The 19,447-nt window shown below is 47.0% G+C and overlaps 1 protein-coding gene across 1 annotated transcript in view; it reads left to right on the top strand.

Annotated features, from left to right (window-relative positions):
* LRP3 (LDL receptor related protein 3) overlaps positions 1–19,447 on the top strand; it is a 41,523-nt gene that overhangs the window by 17,254 nt on the left and 4,822 nt on the right. Inside the window, 5 exon segments of the mRNA XM_040329444.1 lie at positions 5,220–5,267; positions 8,359–8,435; positions 8,437–8,498; positions 12,947–13,155; positions 17,729–18,815. Of these exon segments, the coding sequence (XP_040185378.1) occupies positions 5,220–5,267; positions 8,359–8,435; positions 8,437–8,498; positions 12,947–13,155; positions 17,729–18,815 (1,483 nt within the window).

The following is a 19,447-nucleotide window of genomic DNA, read 5'->3' as shown; positions in this document are numbered from 1 at the left end:
AACGATCGATGAGTCAAACTTTCCATGTAAAGCTTCTTTCTGTATGAGATCCTTTTTTCATTTCAATATATTCCTCAACAGCCTCAAAAGTAGATCAGTCCACATTGGGCCGGATTCAGATACATTGCAGAATCTGTCGGCGCGGCGTAACGTATCTCATATACGGTACGCCGCCGTAACTTAGGGCGCAAGTTCCGTATGCAGAAAGAACTTGCGCCCTTAGTTACGGCGGCGTAACGTATGTGTGTCGGCGTAAGCCCGCCTAATTCAAATGGGGATGATGTGGGCGTGTTTTATGTAAATTCACTGTGACCCCACGTATTTGACGTATTTTACGAACGCCGCAAGTCGTCATTGATTTAGACGTGAACGGAACTTACGTACAGCCCTATTCGCGAACGACTTACGCAAACGATGTAAAATTTTCAAAACTCGACGCGGGAACGACGTCCATACTTAACATTAGCTACGCCTCATATAGCAGGGGTAACTTTACGCCGAAAAAAGCCTAACGCAAACGACGTAAAAAAATGCGCCGGCCGGACGTACGTTTCTGAATCGGCGTATCTACCTAATTAACATATTCATCGCGTAACTATACGGAAGCGCCACCTAGCGGCCAGCGTAAATATGCAGCCTAAGATAAGACACTTACGCCGGTCGGATCTTAGGGGAATCTATGCGTAACTGATTCTCTGAATCAGTCGCATAGTTACGACCACGCACACTCAGAGATACGACGGCGTATCCGGAGATACGCCGTCGTATCTCCTTTCTGAATCTGGCACTCTGTGTGCACCAAAATAAATAAGAATATAATTTTTTTTTTTTTAAATGCACCATCCCTCAGTGGTCGCATGCAGAAGCGAGCGCATACGTAAGGCCCCTTTCACACGGTCGGACCGTTCAGGTCCACCTGTCAGTTTTGTCGGCGGACCTGAACGGCCGCTCCATGCAATCCTATGGAGCGTCGGATGTCAGCGGAGACATCCGACCCGATCCGCCAAAATCAGATGTATGGCGATACGTCCCCATCTGTCCATGGCGAATCGGATTGGATCGGATGAAAACAGACATGCTGTCCATTTTTATCAGATCTCTCCATAGGAGACAGCGCCGCTGCACAAGCCCCTCCCCGCTCAGTGAGCAGAGAGGGACTTGTCATCCGCCTCGTCTGAAAGAAGCCTCATGCCGCGTACACACGACCGTTTTTCATGGAAAAAAACAACGTTTTTCTTGACGTGATTCCTCTCAAGCCTGCTTTGCCTACATGCGATCGTGATAAAAAATGCTTGCGCAAAGCGCGGTGACGTACAACACGTACGACGGCACTATAAAGGGGAAGTTTCATTCGAATGGCGCCACCCTTTGGGCTGATTATGCAAATTTCACTTATAACTTGCTTCTGAGCATGCACGTTTTTTTCCCCGTCGTTAAAGCCTACACACGACCATTTTTCACGACGTGAAAAACGACGAGAAAAAATAGAGCAGGTTCCTAATTTTTATGGCCTTATTTCTTCTGAGGAAATCCTCACTTCCTGTTCTTCTGTCTGTAACTCCACACAGTAATGCGAGGCTTTCTCCCTGGTGTGGAGTGTCGTGCTCGCCCCCTCCCTTGGACTACAGGAGAGTCAGGACGCCCACTAACGCACAGCTCCTTTCTCTATCTGCAACGTCAAGCACGACACTCCACACCAGGGAGAAAGCCTCGCATTACTGTGTGGAGTTACAGACAGAAGAACAGGAAGTGAGGATTTCTCAGAAGAAATAAGGACATTTAAAAGCAAAATGGAAGGATGAGGTAAGTGAAGGAGGACTGCACTGAGGTAAAGGAAGCTATTTAGGAAAAAAAATTGTACCTTTACAACCCCTTTATTAAGTGATTTTAAAGAAAACATCTCTCCAGCAGCTGCGGGCGATATTCCATTTTTTTCCCCATTTCATAACTCCGATCCTCTGTTTTTAACCGCTTAAGGACCGCCTCCTGCACATTTATGTCGGCAGAATGGCACGGCTGGGCACATGCACGTACAGGTACGTCCTGTGCTAGTGCCCAGCCGTGGGTCGCAGTCTCGCGCCCGCGACCTGGTGCGAAGCTCTGTGACCGGGACCCGCGGACCCGATCGCTGCTGGAGTCCCGCGATCGGTCCCCGGAGCTGAAGAACGGGGAGAGCTGTGTGTAAACACGCTTCCTCGTTCTTCACTGTGGCGGCGTCATCGATCGTGTGATCCCTTTTATAGGGATACACAATCGATGATGTCACACCTACAGCCACACCCCCCTACAGTTAGAAACACATATTAGGTCACACATAACCCCATCAGCGCCCCGTGTGGTTAACTCCCAAACTGCAACTGTCATTTTCACAGTAAACACCGCATTTTAAATGCATTTTTTGCTGTGAAAATGACAATGGTCCCAAAAATGTGTCAAAATTGTCCGATGTGTCCGCCATAATGTCGCAGTCACGAAAAAAATCGCTGATCGGCGCCATTAGTAGTAAAAAATTTTTTTTTATAAAAATGCAATAAAACTATCCCCTATTTTGTAAACACTATACATTTTGCGCAAACCAATCGATAAACGCTTATTGTGATTTTTTTTACCAAAAATAGGTAGAAGAATATGTATCGGCCTAAACTGAGGAAAAAAATTTTTTTTATATATTTTTGGGGGATATTTATTATAGCAAAAAAGAAAAAATATTGCATTTTTTTCAAAATGGTCGGTCTATTTTTGTTTATAGCGCAAAAAATAAAAACCGCCGAGGTGATCAAATACCACCAAAAGAAAGCTCTATTTGTGGGGAAAAAAGGACGCCAATTTTGTTTGGGAGCCACGTCGCACTACCGCGCAATTGTCAGTTAAAGCGACGCAGTGCCGAATCACAAAAAGGGGCAAGGTCCTTTACCTGAATTTTGGTCCGGGTCTTAAGTGGTTAAAGCAAACATCTCTCCAGCAGCTGCGGGCGATATTCTATTTTTTCCCCATTTCATATCTCCGATCCTCTGTTTTTAAATGGCACATATTTATCCCTTTAAGTCATTGTCCGTAATCCCGATGTGTCCTGTGCGGAGATTAATATCTGACATATGGCGTTCGGCCCGTTGCAGGAGGCGTTTCATTTTGCCAATGTGACCTTTGCAATTTTTTGGCAGATATAATGCAGACCTGATTATTTAAAGCGACATTGAACCCTAAAGATTCATTTTTGAGCCGGGAAAGGTTAGGGCCTCTCTCAGACTTTTATTTCCATCTGTCTCCCAGAGGATTTTGTTTTTTACTTCCTGTCCCTGTGACACCCTTACAGGAAATGGGGCAGCAGTTGTCACAGAGGGAGAATCTGACCTCCGGATCGTCTCACAATGTGCATTAGAAGCTACAACAAGTCAGAGCCCGCCTCATTTATTGGCTGGAAGATGTCCAGCATCTTCTAGACCAGTGATCTCCAATCTGCGGCCTGTGGGCCACATGTGGCCCTTTGCTTGCTTTTATCCGGCCCTTGGGGCATTATTTCATCCACTGATACTAACAGTGAGGCATAATTCCCCCCCACTGACACCAGTGAAGGGGCACAATCCCTCCCAATAACACAATGATGCCAGCGATGGACCCCAATTCCTCCCATTGGTATCAACAATGACGCCAATGATGGGGTCCAATTTCTCCCAATGACGCCAACGATGGGCCCCAAAGACACCAACAATGGGGCCCAATTCCTTCCTTAGACGCCAATAATGGTCCCAATGACACCAATGATGAGGCACTATTCCTCCCAATGACAACAATGATGCCAGCAGTGGGTCCCAATTCCTCCCATTGATATCAACAATGGGGCCCATTGACACCAATGATGCGGTCCAATTTCTCCCAATGACGCCATTAATGGGCCCCAAAGACACCAACAATGGGGCCAAATTCCTCCCTTTGACGCCAATAATGGTCCCAATGACACCAATGATGAGGCCCTATTCCTCCCAATGATGCCAGGGGTGGGCCCCAATTCCTCCCATTGGTATCAACAATGGGGCCAAATGACACCAGTGATGGGGTCCAATATCTCCCAATGACACCAACGATGGACCCCAAAGACACCAACAACGGGGTCCAATTCCTCCCTTTAGACGCCAGTAATGGTCCCAGTGACACCAATTATGAGGCACTATTCCTCTCAGTGACACCAATGATGCCAGCGATGGGCCCCAATTCCTCCCATTGGTATCAACAATGGTGCCCAATGACAATAATGATAGGGTCTAATTTTTCCCAATGACGCCAACAATGACGGGTCCAATTGCTCCCTTAGACGCCAATAATGGTCCCAATGACACCAATGATGAGGCACTCTTCCTCCCAATGATACCAACGATGCCAGTGATGAGCCCCAATTCCTCCCATTGGTAACAACAATGGGGCACAATGACACCCATGATGAGGCACTATTCCTCCCAATGATGCCAGCAGTGGGCCCCAGTTCCTCCCATTGGTATTAACCATGGGGTCCAATGACACCAGTGATGGGGTCCAATTTCATCCAATGATGCCAACGATGGGCCCCAAAGACACAAACAATGGGGCACAATTCCTCCCTTAGATGCCAATAATGGTTCCAATGATGAGGCACAATTCCTTCCACTGACTCCAATAATGGGGCATTGGTTTTTCCCACTGACATCAGGACCTTTTCTACTCTCACTGGGAACAGTCTAGCCCCCCCTGAAGGACCATGAACTGGCCCTTTGTTTCAATATTTAAATATGTCATTATCATAGAGGATGGGGAGGGAGGAACCAAAGAAGAAAAGATAGCAGCAGATTGATCTAAGCATGTGGATGGGTTGGAGAATGCTGATTTGTATTTTTTAATTTACATTTTTTTTATTTTTTTATTTTCACATTTTTTTTGTTTATTTTTACTTTTAATTTTATATTTTTAAATTTAGAAATCAAATGTTATTTGAGACGTTTTTGTTTGGTGGGTGAAAAAGTCAGAGGAGCGGATTTTCTATTTCCCGTTTTTTTTTTGTTCTACTTTTTATCATTTATCTATTTCATTATCTCTGTAAATTTTATTACATGAAAAATATCACCGCTTTGTATCTCCAAATTTCCTGTCTGCACCACAAAAATATATAAAAATTCCCTGAAAGAGTGAAAATCATTCAAAGTGCAGAGATGTGAGACTGATACCTTGTGCTGTGTGATTGTCTCTTCCAGTTAATGCCATGTCCCCGGGATGGGTAGATACCGCTTTCCCCTTTACAGGTGAGAAATTGTTTTTTTTTACTTGTATGGATTTTTTATCTTATGTTATTATTACAGCAGAACAAAGATAACAGAACTCGGCAGTTCTACTCTATTTATTTAAAAAAATCACTCTGTGAATGTCTCAAGACTCTACAATCAGTCCCCATAATTTACATAGTCTGGGCCAGATTCTCGTAGATCGGCGTATTTCTGTGCGGGCGTAACGTATCCTATTTACGTTACGCCTCCGCAACTTAGACGGGCAAGTGCTGTATTCTCAAAGCACTTGCTCCGTAAGTTGCGGCGGCGTAGCGTAAATAGGCCGGTGTAAGCCCGCCTAATTCAAATTTGGAACAGGGGGGCGTGTTTTATGTAAATAACTTGTGACCCGACGTGATTGACGTTTTTCACGAACGGCGCATGCGCCGTCCGTGGAATATCCCAGTGTGCATTGCTCCAAAGTACGCCGCAAGGACGTATTGGTTTTGACGTGAACGTAAATGACGTCCAGCCCCATTCACGGACGACTTACGCAAACGACGTAAAATATTCAAAATTCCACGCGGGAACGACGTCCATACTTAACATTGGTACGCCGCATGTACGCCTCATATAGCAGGGGTAACTTTACGCCCAGGAAAAGCCTAACGTAAACGGCGTATCTGTACTGCGTCGGCCGGGCGTACGTTCTTAAATTTGCGAATCTAGCTGATTTACATATTCTAGGCGTAAATCAGCGTACACGCCCCTAGCGGCCAGCGTAAATATGCAGTTAAGATCCGACGGCGTAAGAGACTTACGCCGGTCGGATCTAATAGAAATCTATGCGTAACTTATTCTAAGAATCAGGCGCATAGATACGACGGCTCAGACTCACAGATACGACGGCATATCTCCTTTGAGAATCTGGCCCTTAGTCTGGTTGAAAAAAGACACAAGTCCATCCAGTTCAACCAATAGAAGGTAAAAAAAAAAAAAAACACAATTCTATATTCACAATCCTCCTATACCTACAGTTGATCCAGAGCAAGGCAACCCCCCCCCCCCCCCAATAAAGTTTGATCCAATTAAAAAAAATAATAAACCATTCCTAATCCCCCAAATTTGCTTAATGCCTTTGTAACGGTCAGGGGTTAACACCTTTTACGATATTCCATTCCACCAACCCAAGACAGCTTATCCGACACTCCACAATCCAACAGACACGATCCATAAGAATTCCCCAGAATAACGAGACACAAGCTCTGTTCTCTGGGTACAAACGAATGAACATTTTTAATGGTAAACTCACCTCTTCTTATACAGTTGGCAACCAAATATGGACAATCACTCAACTCCACCCACAACATGACACAAGGAACTTCAATACACATTCCGTTAGATAATGACATTCAGGTGAGCTAATTACAACTCATTACCCAGACCTTCTGACTCTGCGATAAGTTATTCTCACCTGCTACATAATACCCATTCCTTTAGTAAACATAATTGACATGCTAATCCACTACACCTGAAAGGTCAGACATCTGACCTTTCAGACTGCCAACACATATCTATCATCAATAGAACTTTCACACAATACAGTGTCAATAGCATCCCACAATGAGAGGTCCTTCAGAAGCCAGACTTAATTAGCACAATAGAATATCTTAGGAGCCAGACTCAATTGACACCTCAACAGTATGTGTCCCCACATTGAATGAGTCATTCTATTGACCGGTTGTAATTAGTTCTTCTAGATATTAAGGAATATATTGTGGATTACTGTTCCATGCTAAAACAATCCAACATATGTCCCTTATTTCCTGCAATACATGAATTATCATTACTGTCCCATCTCATGTAATCCGAGATATAATTTCTCAGTCATCCTATGCCCCTAGTGGCCATAGGATGACCCTAGACACAAGAGTCATTGGTGAAGCTGACACAGGAGTACCCCACATCCTTCAAGAGCCTCTGGGTCCCACGGGCCATACCGTTACAGCCTTTATTTTCTACGATCGTCAACTCCATCCAGTGGTCATAATGTGACATTTCCCTTATTGATATATTTCTGAGAAATACCACACTGTGACCACTAGATGGAGCTGGTCATAGAAATTAAGCTTATTTTGCAAACGACTGATTATTTATGACAGCTATGCAAATGCTTAATCACACAGTATTTATTTTAGATTTTTTTATAAATAGACCCCTTAACCTCTTTGCGACAGCGATATAGCCCAATCACGGCTACAGCATGGCCGCACTTTGCCGGCAGGCCCTCATATGATGTCCTCCTTTGCTCGTGCTTTCTGTGCACCCCCTGCAGCACAGATCGGCAGTGATCTGTGAGCGCTGCGTCCTTGGTAAAGAGCCAATCACGGCTGCTTTTTACTACGTGATCAGCTGTGTCCAATCACAGCTGATTATGGATGTAAACAGGATTTGCCGGTTATATAATAATACAATAATAAAATATGAAATGGGTATTAGATATACTATAGATCAGGGGTCTCCAAACTTTCTAAACAAAGGGCCAGCTTACCGTCTTTCAGACTTTATGGGGGCCGGACTGTGGCAATTGGGAGTAGAGAAGGTCCTGAGGTCAGTGAAGAAAAAAAATACCACCCCATCATTTGTTTCAGTGGAAGCAATTGTGCCTCATCATTGTTGTCAATGGGGGGGAATTGTGCCCCATTGTTGATGTCATTGGGCCCCATTGTTGGTGCCATTGAGAGAAACAGGGCCCTATTGTTGGTGTCATTGGGAAAAATCATGTCCCAGCATTGGTATTAGTGGGAGGAATTGCGCCCCTTCATTGGTGTCAGTTGACCCCTATTGTTGGTGTCATTGGGAGAAATTGTTGCCTCATTGTTGGTCCCATTGAGAGGAATAGTGCCCCATCATTGGGTGTCATTGGGCCCCAATGTTGGCGCCATTGGGAACAATTGTATTAGTGGGGGGAATTGTGTCCCTTTATTGGTGTCAGTGGGAAGCAATTATGTCCCCAAGGGCCGGATAAAAGCAAGCAAAGGGCCACATCTGGCCCCCGGGCCGCAGTTTGGAGACCACTGCTATAGATAAAATATTTTGTCTGAAACGTTGTCATGTTGTGTCTTGGCAGCTGCGTGTAGCGGTAAACTGGAGCAGCACACTGAGAGGAGAGGGGTGATCTACAGTCCAGCGTGGCCACTCAACTACCCCCCCCACCATGAACTGCAGCTGGTACATCCAGGGAGATCACGGGGACGTCATTACAATAAGGTAATAAACTGCACAGCCAATAAGAACGCAGATCCACTCATTAATGGAAAACCTCATTCTCTCCCCCCCTCCGTAATCTCTGTATGTAAGATTGTCGTCATTGGCCAGGATTTATTTCTTATGTGTAATGTTGTACCCAAATAAAATTCATATCAGTTTTCCCCACAAATAGAGCTTTGTTACGTGGTATTTGATCACCTCTGCGGTTTTTATTTTTTGCGCTATAAACTAAACACGTGCAATTCGTTTCGCTCCAATGAAATTTTTTAACTAATTTCGACAAATCTGAACGCCATATCTAAACGTATGGAACTTAATAATAATAAATAATAACTTTTTATTATTATTATTATTATTATTAATTCATTAAGTTCCATTTGTTTAGATGCGACATTTGTTATTTCGGATAACGAAGGCGGGGAAGGAAAGGGCTAGATGATGCTGGACATCCTCCTGCCAGGAAATGAGGGCAGAGCTCTATCTGACTTGCTGCAGCTTCTGATGCACATGGTGAGAAGCTCACAGTGTGCAGTGAAATCAGAGGAAGTAATTTCAGTCCAGGGAGAGGAGCCGCTACAACAGGGGCGGACTGACCATTGAGTCACTCAGGCACTGCCCGAGGGCCCCATGTCACTAGGGGGCCCCATCAGGGTTGCCAGGCTCAGTAAAACCAGGGACAGTATGTAAAAATCTATGTTTTTTTTGTTACATCTGTCCCTGATATGTCCAAAACCGACATGCTTCTGATGTGAAAATCTCACGATGTTAGCTGCCCCGCGTCTGCACTGCCTCCTGGCATGGTGGCCATCTGTAAGCCCGGGGGCCCCATAATCTTCTGTTGCCCGGGGGCCCCATGAGTTGTCAGTCCGCCCCTGCGCTACAACTGTGAAGGACTGAAGGGGAGGACGGAGTTCTGCTTTAATGCTTTCGATGAATTGGGAACCAAATGGGTTTCTTTTCCTTGTGATGTATTGCAGAGCATCAGGAAGGGGTGCAATGTGCTGCAGAGCGCAAAAAAAATGCGACCTGTCCCATTCTTTTCTCACACTGATGCCACCTGCTGGTGTGAAGTGGAACAATGGAAAATAATGATAGTTGGCCTGTCTTTGCCTTGGAAGTGTGTTGAGTGATGCAGGTGGTGTGAACATTCCTCATAGTCCCGGTGCCCGCCCCTCTGTGGGCACCATACAGAGAGCAGAGTGGCAGCGGGTGCCGGGCCCCCGGCACTGAATCAGAGAGACTGTTGGCTGGGGGTGGGATTTGAGATGGTTAAGTCTCCCCGCCACTGACCACCTATGTGGGGGGTGGATTACATTTCACTGTCATGACGACCAATGCAGGAAGGGTTAAAATACACTACCAGTGACCACCAAATGGGGGGAGGAGTTAATATTACTGAATCCAGTGATGGGGGTTATTATTGCATCCCCTGACACTAATGTGGAGTTAAAGTGGAGCTTCCATCCCCAAATTTTTTGTTTCATTATTGTGCTCATTAGACCTAAAAAAGAAAAAATATATACCGGTGTATATATCTTTTTACTCATCTGGAAATGCCTGTTGCTATGCGGTCCCACGAAATCTGCCTTTGGAATCACCTAGGATTCTGACATCATCTCCCTCTAATACTCCTAGGAAATGTGTGTCATCATTTCCCAGGATGCAGTGCGCTACCCAATCATCACTCCCCATCCAAGACTTCCTGGAAGTAAGTGCTTGTGGGCTTCACAATGCCCAGAAGCAAAATGACAACGGTGTGGACATAGTTTTATAAACTATATTTTTTGAATAACTATGCGGAGCGGCGGCGGATTGTAAAATAGTAAGTGACCGGATTTATATTATAAAATTGCATGATGAAAGGACATACATTTAAAAAATGCTAATTGTGGTTGGAACCCCGCTTTAATATTGAATCCACTGACACCAGGGTGGATTTGATTTAATTCAACTTGATTTAAATTATAATTTTTAAAGAGCAACTGTCATCTCTGTCTGCAGTGGCTCCTCCTCTGAACCGCTGTTGGCCCCTCCCCTGACCCGCTGTTGGCCCCTCCCCTGACCCGCTGTTGGCCCCTCCCCTGACCCGCTGTTGGCCCCTCCCCTGACCCGTCTCCTCCTCTGTGATGCAGTGGCTCCTCCTCTGAACTGATGTTGACTCACCGACAGTCCCATTCACTTTAATGGGACGGCTGGTGATGCTGGTGACACAACAAGGTGAGGGATGTGGTGGCAGCAGGTGAGTAGATGACCGCTAACAGGCGCTGCCATGATGGATCTAAATTGACAGGTGCTCTTTAAAGCAGAGTTCCATCCTAAAAATGAACTTTCTATTAACAGCGTGCCTTTAATGTAAAAAAATAAATAAATACATTTTTACTCACTTCTATCTGGCTGCTACTAGGCAGAATTCGTAATCTGCCTAGTTCCTGGTTCTAGGTGGTTCAACTTCCTGTCCTAAGACCCCATTGCCTCCTGGGAAATGAGTGTCATAATTTCCCAGGAGGCAATGGGGTCTTAGGACAGAACAGTCTCTGGGCATTACTGTGCCTAAAAATCGCCCAGCATGCACCTCTCCCTGAAAACCGGGAAGAAAAAGGAACTGGGCTTCACATGCCCACACATATGATGGATACGCCCACACATATGATGGGTACGCCCACACATATGATGGCTACGCCCACACATATGAGGGATACGCCCACACATATGAGGGATACGCCCACACATATGATGGATACGCCCACACATATGATGGATACGCCCACACATATGATGGATACGGCCACACATATGATGGCTACGCCCACACATATGATGGATACGCCCACAACATGAGCTGGAGGATATAAGGCAAGTGTTTGCAATGATTTCTGGAATCATTTCTGGGAGCTATTAATATGTTTTAGGGACTACCGTATTTATCGGCCTATACCGCGTGCCGGCGTATAACGCGCACCCCAAGCTTAGAAGGGAAGTTTAAGGAAAAAACGTACATTTTGGACGTCAATCGGCGGCCTTGTCCGGCATCTGTCTGCGGCCTTGGGCTTTGCACGGGGTCCGTCCAGCATTGTCGGTGTCCATCTGCTGCCTTGCCCGGCTTCCATCTGCGACCTTGTCCGGCGTCTGTGCAGAGCCGGATTTCCGGTGTGTTCGGCTCCTCTCGGCTCCTCTCGCGTGGCTGCGGGCGGAGCTGAGTGTGGTCGAGCCTAGCCGAGCCTAGCCGAGTGCCCAGTACACTCGGCTCGGTCTTTGTCGGCGGCGCTCTGAGACAGCGAGGATCGGCGTATAACACGCACCCACGATTTTCCCCTGATTTTAAGGGGAAAAAAGTGCGCGTTATACATTTAATGTGATAAATTTTAGCTTGCAAAAAAAAATAAAAAATTATGCCCGGCGTCCATCGGCGGCCTTGTCCGGCGTCCGTCTGCGGCCTTGAGCAGGGTCCGTCCAGCCTTGTCGGTGTCCATCTGCTGTCTTGCCCGGCTTCCATCTGTCTGCCGGGGGTTGCAGCGTTGTGTGTTTGAGTTTGGCGCCTCGGTCGAGCTGTGCAGAGCCGGATTTCCAGTGTGTTCGGCTCCTCTCGGCTTCTCTCGGCTCCTCTCGCGTGGCTGCGGGCGGAGCTGAGTGTGGTCGAGCCTAGCCGAGTGCCCAGTACACTCGGCTCGGTCTTTGTCGGCGGCGCTCTGAGACAGCGAGGATCGGCGTATAACACGCACCCACGATTTTCCCCTGATTTTAGGGGAAAAAAGTGCGCGTTATACATTTAATGTGATAAATTTTAGCTTGCAAAAAAAATTAAAAATGATGCCCGAAACCCCACTTTAAATATAAGGACTTATTCTTGCTGGTAGTTAGAACCTCCTCAGTGTGCATTGTGATATGCTGAAAAAAATGTAACAGGGCCAACATTTTTGGGTGCTGAAGTGTGAAAATGAACTGCTATAATGCGGCCCTCTGGAGGTGTCCGGGGTCAACGTTTGCCGACCTCCATGATATTCAAGTTGCCCACCGCTGCCCTATACAGTCATTGAATGGCCGACATTCCATCACCCATAGGAAATATTTGTCTGTAGGTGGAGCTGTATTTATCATTAGACCCCCCATCTCCTTCTCCCCCCCCCCCCCCCACCAGGGCCTGTGCCTTGGCCAGGAGGGTTACAGGGGCAGAACTGCTCCACAAAATCAGCAACTAGCAATTATTATATATATATTTTTTCTTTCTCTGGTGACCTCTGAACATTTGTCAGTAAGCTCAGGAAAATTACTATGGAGGAATAGTAGTCTTCTGAGAGGAGTCCCAAGTCTCTCTGCAGCTCAGGTGACATAAACCTGTCTTCTATATATCTAATAAGGTTGAAGTTAAATGTTGGATATCTAATTATGGCGCTGTGTGCGTTTACATAATAATTGTTTTTTTTTTTTTTTTTACTTTTTTTACACCATAGCTTCAAGAACTTTGACCTTCAGGACTCTCACAAGTGCTCTGTGGACTGGCTCCTGATTGGCCCATCTTCAAAGCGAGAAGAGTACAAAGTATGCGGCTCCACCATGCCTTCCGCCTTCACCTCCTCCCGGGATCACGTTTGGATATTCTTCCACTCGGACGCCTCCAGTTCCGGACAGTCTCAGGGGTTCCGGCTCTCCTATATCCGGGGTAAGCAGACTGGTAGCAGCCAATCAGATTGCAGTTGATTTTTTTTTTTTTTTAGGTGACTTTTGCAACTGCTGGGTAACCTGCTTAACCTTCTCGAGCCTCTCCTGTTGCCTTGGCCGTGTGTTTTGAGTCATTGTCATGCTGGAGTACCCATCCACGGCCCATTTTCAAAGCCCTGGCTGAGGGAAGGAGGTTCTCACCCAAGATTTGATGGTCCATGGCCCCGCCCATCGTCCCTTTGATACAGTGGTTGTCCTGACCCCTTTAGCAGAAAAACACCCCCAAAGCGTAATGTTTCCACCTCCATGTTTGACGGTGGGGGATGGTGTTCTTGAGGTCATAAGCAGCATTTCTCCTCCACCAAACACAACCAGTTGAGTTGATGCCAAAGGGGCAGGGGCACCTTGCGGGCATTGCAGGATTTTAGTCCTTCACGGTGTGTTGCCAATTGTTCTCTTGGTGACGATGGTCACAGCTGTCTTGAGATCATTGACACGATACTCCTGTGTAGTTCTGGGCTGATTCCTCACCGTTCTCATGATCATTAAAACCCCACGAGGTGAGATCTTCCATGGAGCCCCAGACTGAGGGAGAGTGACAGTTATTTTGTGTTTCTTCCATTTGCGAATAATCGCACCAACTGTTGTCACCCTCTCACCAAGCTGCCTGGCGATGGTCTTGAAGCCCATTCCAGCCTTGTGTAGGTCTACAATCTTGTCCCCGACATCCTTGGACAGCTCTTTGGTCTTGGCCATGGTGGAGAGGTTGGAATCTGATTGATTCTGTGGACAGGGGTCTATTATACAGGTAACAAGCTGAGATTAGGAGCACTCCCTTTGAGGCCGGGTTCACACTTGTCCGACAAACGGTCCTACATTGGGAGCGCATGTCGCATGACGTGTGAAAATGAATGTTTCCCTATGAGAGCCGTCTTAACTGGTCCGACACAAGTCGGTCCGACTTTGAAAATGCTCCCTGTACTACTTTGGTCCGACATTGATCCTACTTCAGCCCATTGAATATCATTGAAGTCGGACCAAAGTAGGATCCTTGTCCTTACCATCCGACTTTTGACATTCGACATGTCATTACAGCAGCAGAAAAAATCTCACTCTGGGGTTGTATTGATTGGTCAAAGAACAAGTCAGACTATCACAAAGTCGGATCAAAGTAGTATCCTGTTCATGAAAGTCGGATGGATGTAGGCCCAAGCCCAATTTAGGACCGATGTTGGACCGATGTCGCAGAGCAAAGTAGGATGAAAATTGTACTACTGTTGTGTAGTATAGTGTGAACCCAGCCTCAGGCTGGGTTCACACTATACTACAGTACGATTTTCATCCTACTTTGCTCTGCGACATCGGTCCTACATTGGTCCAACATTGGTCCTACATCCATCCGATTTTCATGAACGGGATACTACTTTGATCCGTTGGACTTCCAACAAAAAAAGTCAGATGGAAGCTACACACGGCTTATTAGGGTTGTCCCGATACCGATACCAGTATCGGTATCGGGACCGATACTGAGCATTTTCAGGAGTACTTGTACTCCCGCAAATGCCCCTGATGCCAGATCCGATACTACCCCCCCCCCCGCTTCCGTCGACGCAATGCCGCCGCATACCGCAACGCCGCCGCCTAGTTATTCAGCGTGCGGGGAACATTACAGCTTTCATTTAAATAGCTGTCTGTTCCACGCCGCGCCGCGTATAGACACTCCCCCTTGCTCGGGATTGGACGGGTGATCTGTCTATCAGAGTGCAGATCACCCATCCAATCCCGAGTAAGGGGGAGTGTCTATACGCGGCGTGGCGGGGAACACACAGCTATTTAAATGAAAACTGTAATGTTCCCCGCACGCTGATTAACTAGGCGGTGGCGGCATCTAGGTATGGGGAGACATGGCTGCATATGTGGGGGGACATGGCTGCATATGTGGGGGACATGGCTGCATATGTGGGGACATGGCTGCATATGTGGGGACATGGCTACATATATGGGGGACATGGCTGCATATGTGGGGGACATGGCTGCATATGTGGGGGACATGGCTGCATATATGGGGGACATGGCTGCATATGTGGGGGACATGGCTGCATATATGGGGGACATGGCTGCATATGTGGGGGGGACATGGCTGCATATGTGGGGGGGGACATGGCTGCATATATGGGGGACATGGCTGCATATGTGGGGGACATCGCTGCATTCGTGGGGGACATGGCTGCATTTGTGGGGGGGACATGGCTGCATTTGGGGACACATTTAAAAAAAAGTATCGGTATTCGGTATCGGCGAGTACTTGAAAAAAGTATCGGTACTTGTACTCGGTCCTAAAAAAGTGGTATCGGGACAACCCTAGTTATTATGTTATTGGAATAAAAGGACAAAATCTTTGCAGTTCTCCTAATTTCCTTTTTATATTCCGTAAGAGGTGTCCTTGTGAACAGAATAGAGATCCTCCCCCTCGCGGCCTTCGCTGGGACTGGCCTCCTCTCTCCTCTTTCCCGTTAATGTCCATTTAGCCCTCTGATGGTGTTGAAGCTGGAAGTGAATATCTGCGCGGAATATCTAAAGTGCAATCTGATAGAACACAGAGTACACCCAGCAATTACCGGAGCTGGGATCAGCTAATGACATCTTAGCACATCCAGCTACAACAGCCCCCCCCCCTCCCCCGTCCTGTGTGCATCATGCACTAGTTGTCTTTGCAGAAAACATTTAAAGCTGAAGCTTATTCTACTTATATATTTTTTGTCTTCCCTTTCCCTCTGAGACAACAGTAAAGTTAGTTGAATTTTTTTCTATAGTGTAAAAGATAATGTTACGCTGAGTAACTTGATACCCAACATGTCACGCTTCAAAATTGCGCCCCCGCTCGTGGAATGGCGACAAACTTTGACCCTTAACAATCTCCATAGGCGATGTTTCAAAATGTCTACAGGTTGCATGTTTTGAGTTACAGAGGGGATCTTGGGCTAGAATTTTTGCTCTCGCTCTACCGATCGCGGCGATACCTCACATGTGTGGTTTGAACACCGTTTTTATAAGCGGACGCTACTCACATATGCGTTCGCTTCTGCGCGCAAGCTTGGCGAGACGGGGCACGTTTAAATATTTTTATTTATTTTTCTTATTTATTTTACCCTTTTTTATTTTGACTTACGTATGTGTGTGCTTTTGCGCGTGAGCTCGGCGGAAAGGGCGCTTTACTTTTTTTTTTTCTTATTTATTTACTTTTATTTTATTTTTTACACTATCATTTAAAAAAATAAAAATAATAATTGGGTCCATTTTATTCCTATTACAAGGAATGTAAACATCCATGAGTGTGCGCAATTTTAAAGCGTGACATGTTGGGTATCTATTTACTCGGCGTAACATCATCTTTCACACTATACAAAAAAAAACTGGGCTAACTTTACTGTTTTGTTATTTTATTTTTCAAAAAAAAACAGGCGTTTGAAAAATTACTGCGCAAATACTGTGCGAGATAAAAAGTTGCAATGACCGCCATTTTATTCCCTAGGGTGTTTGCTAAAAAAAACATATATAGGGGCAGATCCACAAAGGAAGTACGCCGGCGTATCTACTGATACGCCGGCGTACTTTCAAATTTCCCGCGTTGTATCTTTGTTTTGAATCCTCAAAACAAGATACGACGGCATCTGGGTTAGATCCGACAGGCGTACGTCTTAGTACGCCTTCGGATCTAAGATGCAATACTTCGGCGTCCCCTCGGTGGCGTTCCCGTCGTAATCCGCGTCGAGTATGCAAATTAGCTATTTCTGACGATCCACGAACGTACGCGCGACCGTCGCATTCTTTTACGTCGTTTCCGTTCGGCTTTTTTCGGCGTATAGTTAAAGCTGCTATTTGGTGGCGTACGCAATGTTAAGTATGGCCGTCGTTCCCGCGTCGAATTTGAATTTTTTTTATTTCGTTTGCGTAAGTCGTCCGTGAATCGGGCTGGACGTAATTTACGTCCACGTCAAAACCAATGACGTCCTTGCGACGTCATTTAGCGCAATGCACGGCGGGAAATTTAGGGACGGCGCATGCGCAGTTCGTTCGGCGCGGGAACACGCTTCATTTAAATGAAACACACCCCCTACTTGCCGATTTGAATTACGCGTCGTTACGCCGCGAGAGATACACTATGCCGCCGTAACTTACTGCCCCATGATGTTTAGGGGTAATTTTCTAGAAAAAAAAATGATTTTTTTTATGTAGGAGAGGAGTGCCAGAATTGTCCCAGTATGGAAGTGGTTAAGCCCCACCCCCACCGAAGGGGGAAACGTATTGGGGGAGGAGCAGGGTGGATGACATTGTTTGTAATGCAGGGTTTCCTATGGAGTAAAGTTTATTGAACAAAAAAAAGGAAAAAAGAGTTTGGCGGTGGTGCAGCGTCCTGGGAGGAGGATGGGTCTCCTGTAGTCTTGGCTCCTGCCGCTGGCGGTGGGGCTTTATGGCTGCCTTGAGCGTTACCACTTATTGCTACATCAGAAATTATATGGATTAATTTATATTTTTCCTGACATGGTGATTAATTTTTCGTCTTTCCTAAACAGGTAAATTGGGACTGAGTTCCTGTCCGTCGGATGAATTTCTCTGCGGAAACGGCAAATGCATCCCAAGCACCTGGAAGTGTAACGCCATGGACGAGTGCGGGGATAACTCAGACGAACGTAACTGCACGCCGCCATCTACAGAGATCCGCACCAGCCTCTGCCCCCTGGGGACCTTTCCTTGTAACGCGGCCGGCACCACACAGTGCATGCTCAACGAGCTGCGCTGCAACTCCGTGAAGGACTGCATCAGCGGCGCCGACGAGGAGAACTGCCCCGAGCTGTCGTGTGGCGGGAAGCTCAGCAACTTCTACGGCTCCTTCGCCTCGCCGGACTTCTTCCGGCCGGACCGCGGCCACTCGGAACTACAGTGCACATGGCACGTGGACACGGAAGATAACCGCCACGTCATCCTGCAGATCGACCTGCAGCTGGGGTACAGCGACTTCGTCAGGGTGTACGAAGGCATCGGCGAGAGGAGCGAAAAACTCCTCCAAACGCTTTCCTTCCGAAACAACCGCCACACGGTCAGCGCCGAGTCCCCCAATGGCCGGCTCACGCTGACGTACCGTGCGCGCCCGAAGAGCATGGGCCACGGGTTTAACGCCACTTACCAAGTGAAGGGTTACTGCCTCCCCTGGGAGCATCCGTGCGGAATGGACGACATATGCTACTCGGACAGTCAGAACTGTGACGGGTGGTGGAACTGCCCGAATGGCAAAGACGAGGAGAACTGCCCGGCCTGCCAAAACAACGAGTACCCCTGCGAGGGGGGCAGCGGCTTGTGCTACTCTAACCTGGACCGCTGCAACAACCAAAAAAACTGCCCTGATGGCTCAGATGAGAAAAACTGTTTCACGTGCCAGCCTGGCAACTTCCACTGTGGCACCAATCTATGCATCTTCGAGACTTGGCGCTGCGACGGGCAAGAAGATTGCCAGGATGGGAGCGACGAACAGAACTGCCTGGTTATCGTACCGCGAAAGGTCATCACAGCGGCGCTGATCGGCAGCCTGGTGTGTGGACTGCTGCTGGTGGTCGCCTTGGGTTGTGCGTTCAAGCTCTACTCGCTAAGAAGCAGGGAATACAGGTGAGCTGGCGTGTACCTCTGTTACCTGGTGGTGCCCAAAAGTTTGTGACCATCTGGCCTTCACACCTACAGTATATTGGCTTGTTGGACATCCCATTCCAAAGCCATGACCATTAATATGGCGTGGCCTATTAGTTGGTATCAATGGAAGGAATAACTCTGCACTGTACATAGCGCACCCCTGAACTCTGCACTCTGTACGTAGTGCACTCTGTACACAGTGCACTCCTGAACTCTGTACATAGTGCACCCCTGCACTCTATACATAGCGCACTCTTGAACTCTGTACATAGCGCACCCCTGAACTCTGCACTCTGTACATAGTGCACCCCTGCACTCTATACATAGCGCACTCCTGAACTTTGCACTCTGTACGTAGCGCACTCCAGAACTCTGCACTCTGTTCATAGTGCACCTCTGAACACTGCACTCTGTATGTAGTGCACTCCTGAACTTTGCACTCTGTACATAGTGCACCTCTGAACTCTGTATGTAGTGCACTCCTGAACTCTGCACTCTGTATGTAGTGCACTCCTGAACTCTGCACTCTTTACGTAGCGCACTCCTGAACTCTGACTCTGTACATAGTGCACCTCTGAACTCTGCACTCTGTACGTAGCGCACTCCCGAAC

The sequence above is a fragment of the Rana temporaria genome, chromosome 11, assembly GCF_905171775.1.
Source record: "Rana temporaria chromosome 11, aRanTem1.1, whole genome shotgun sequence".
Taxonomy (NCBI): Eukaryota; Metazoa; Chordata; class Amphibia; order Anura; family Ranidae; genus Rana; species Rana temporaria.
The sequence above is the reverse complement of the archived record's forward strand: the minus strand, read 5'-3'. Positions and strand labels throughout refer to the sequence as shown.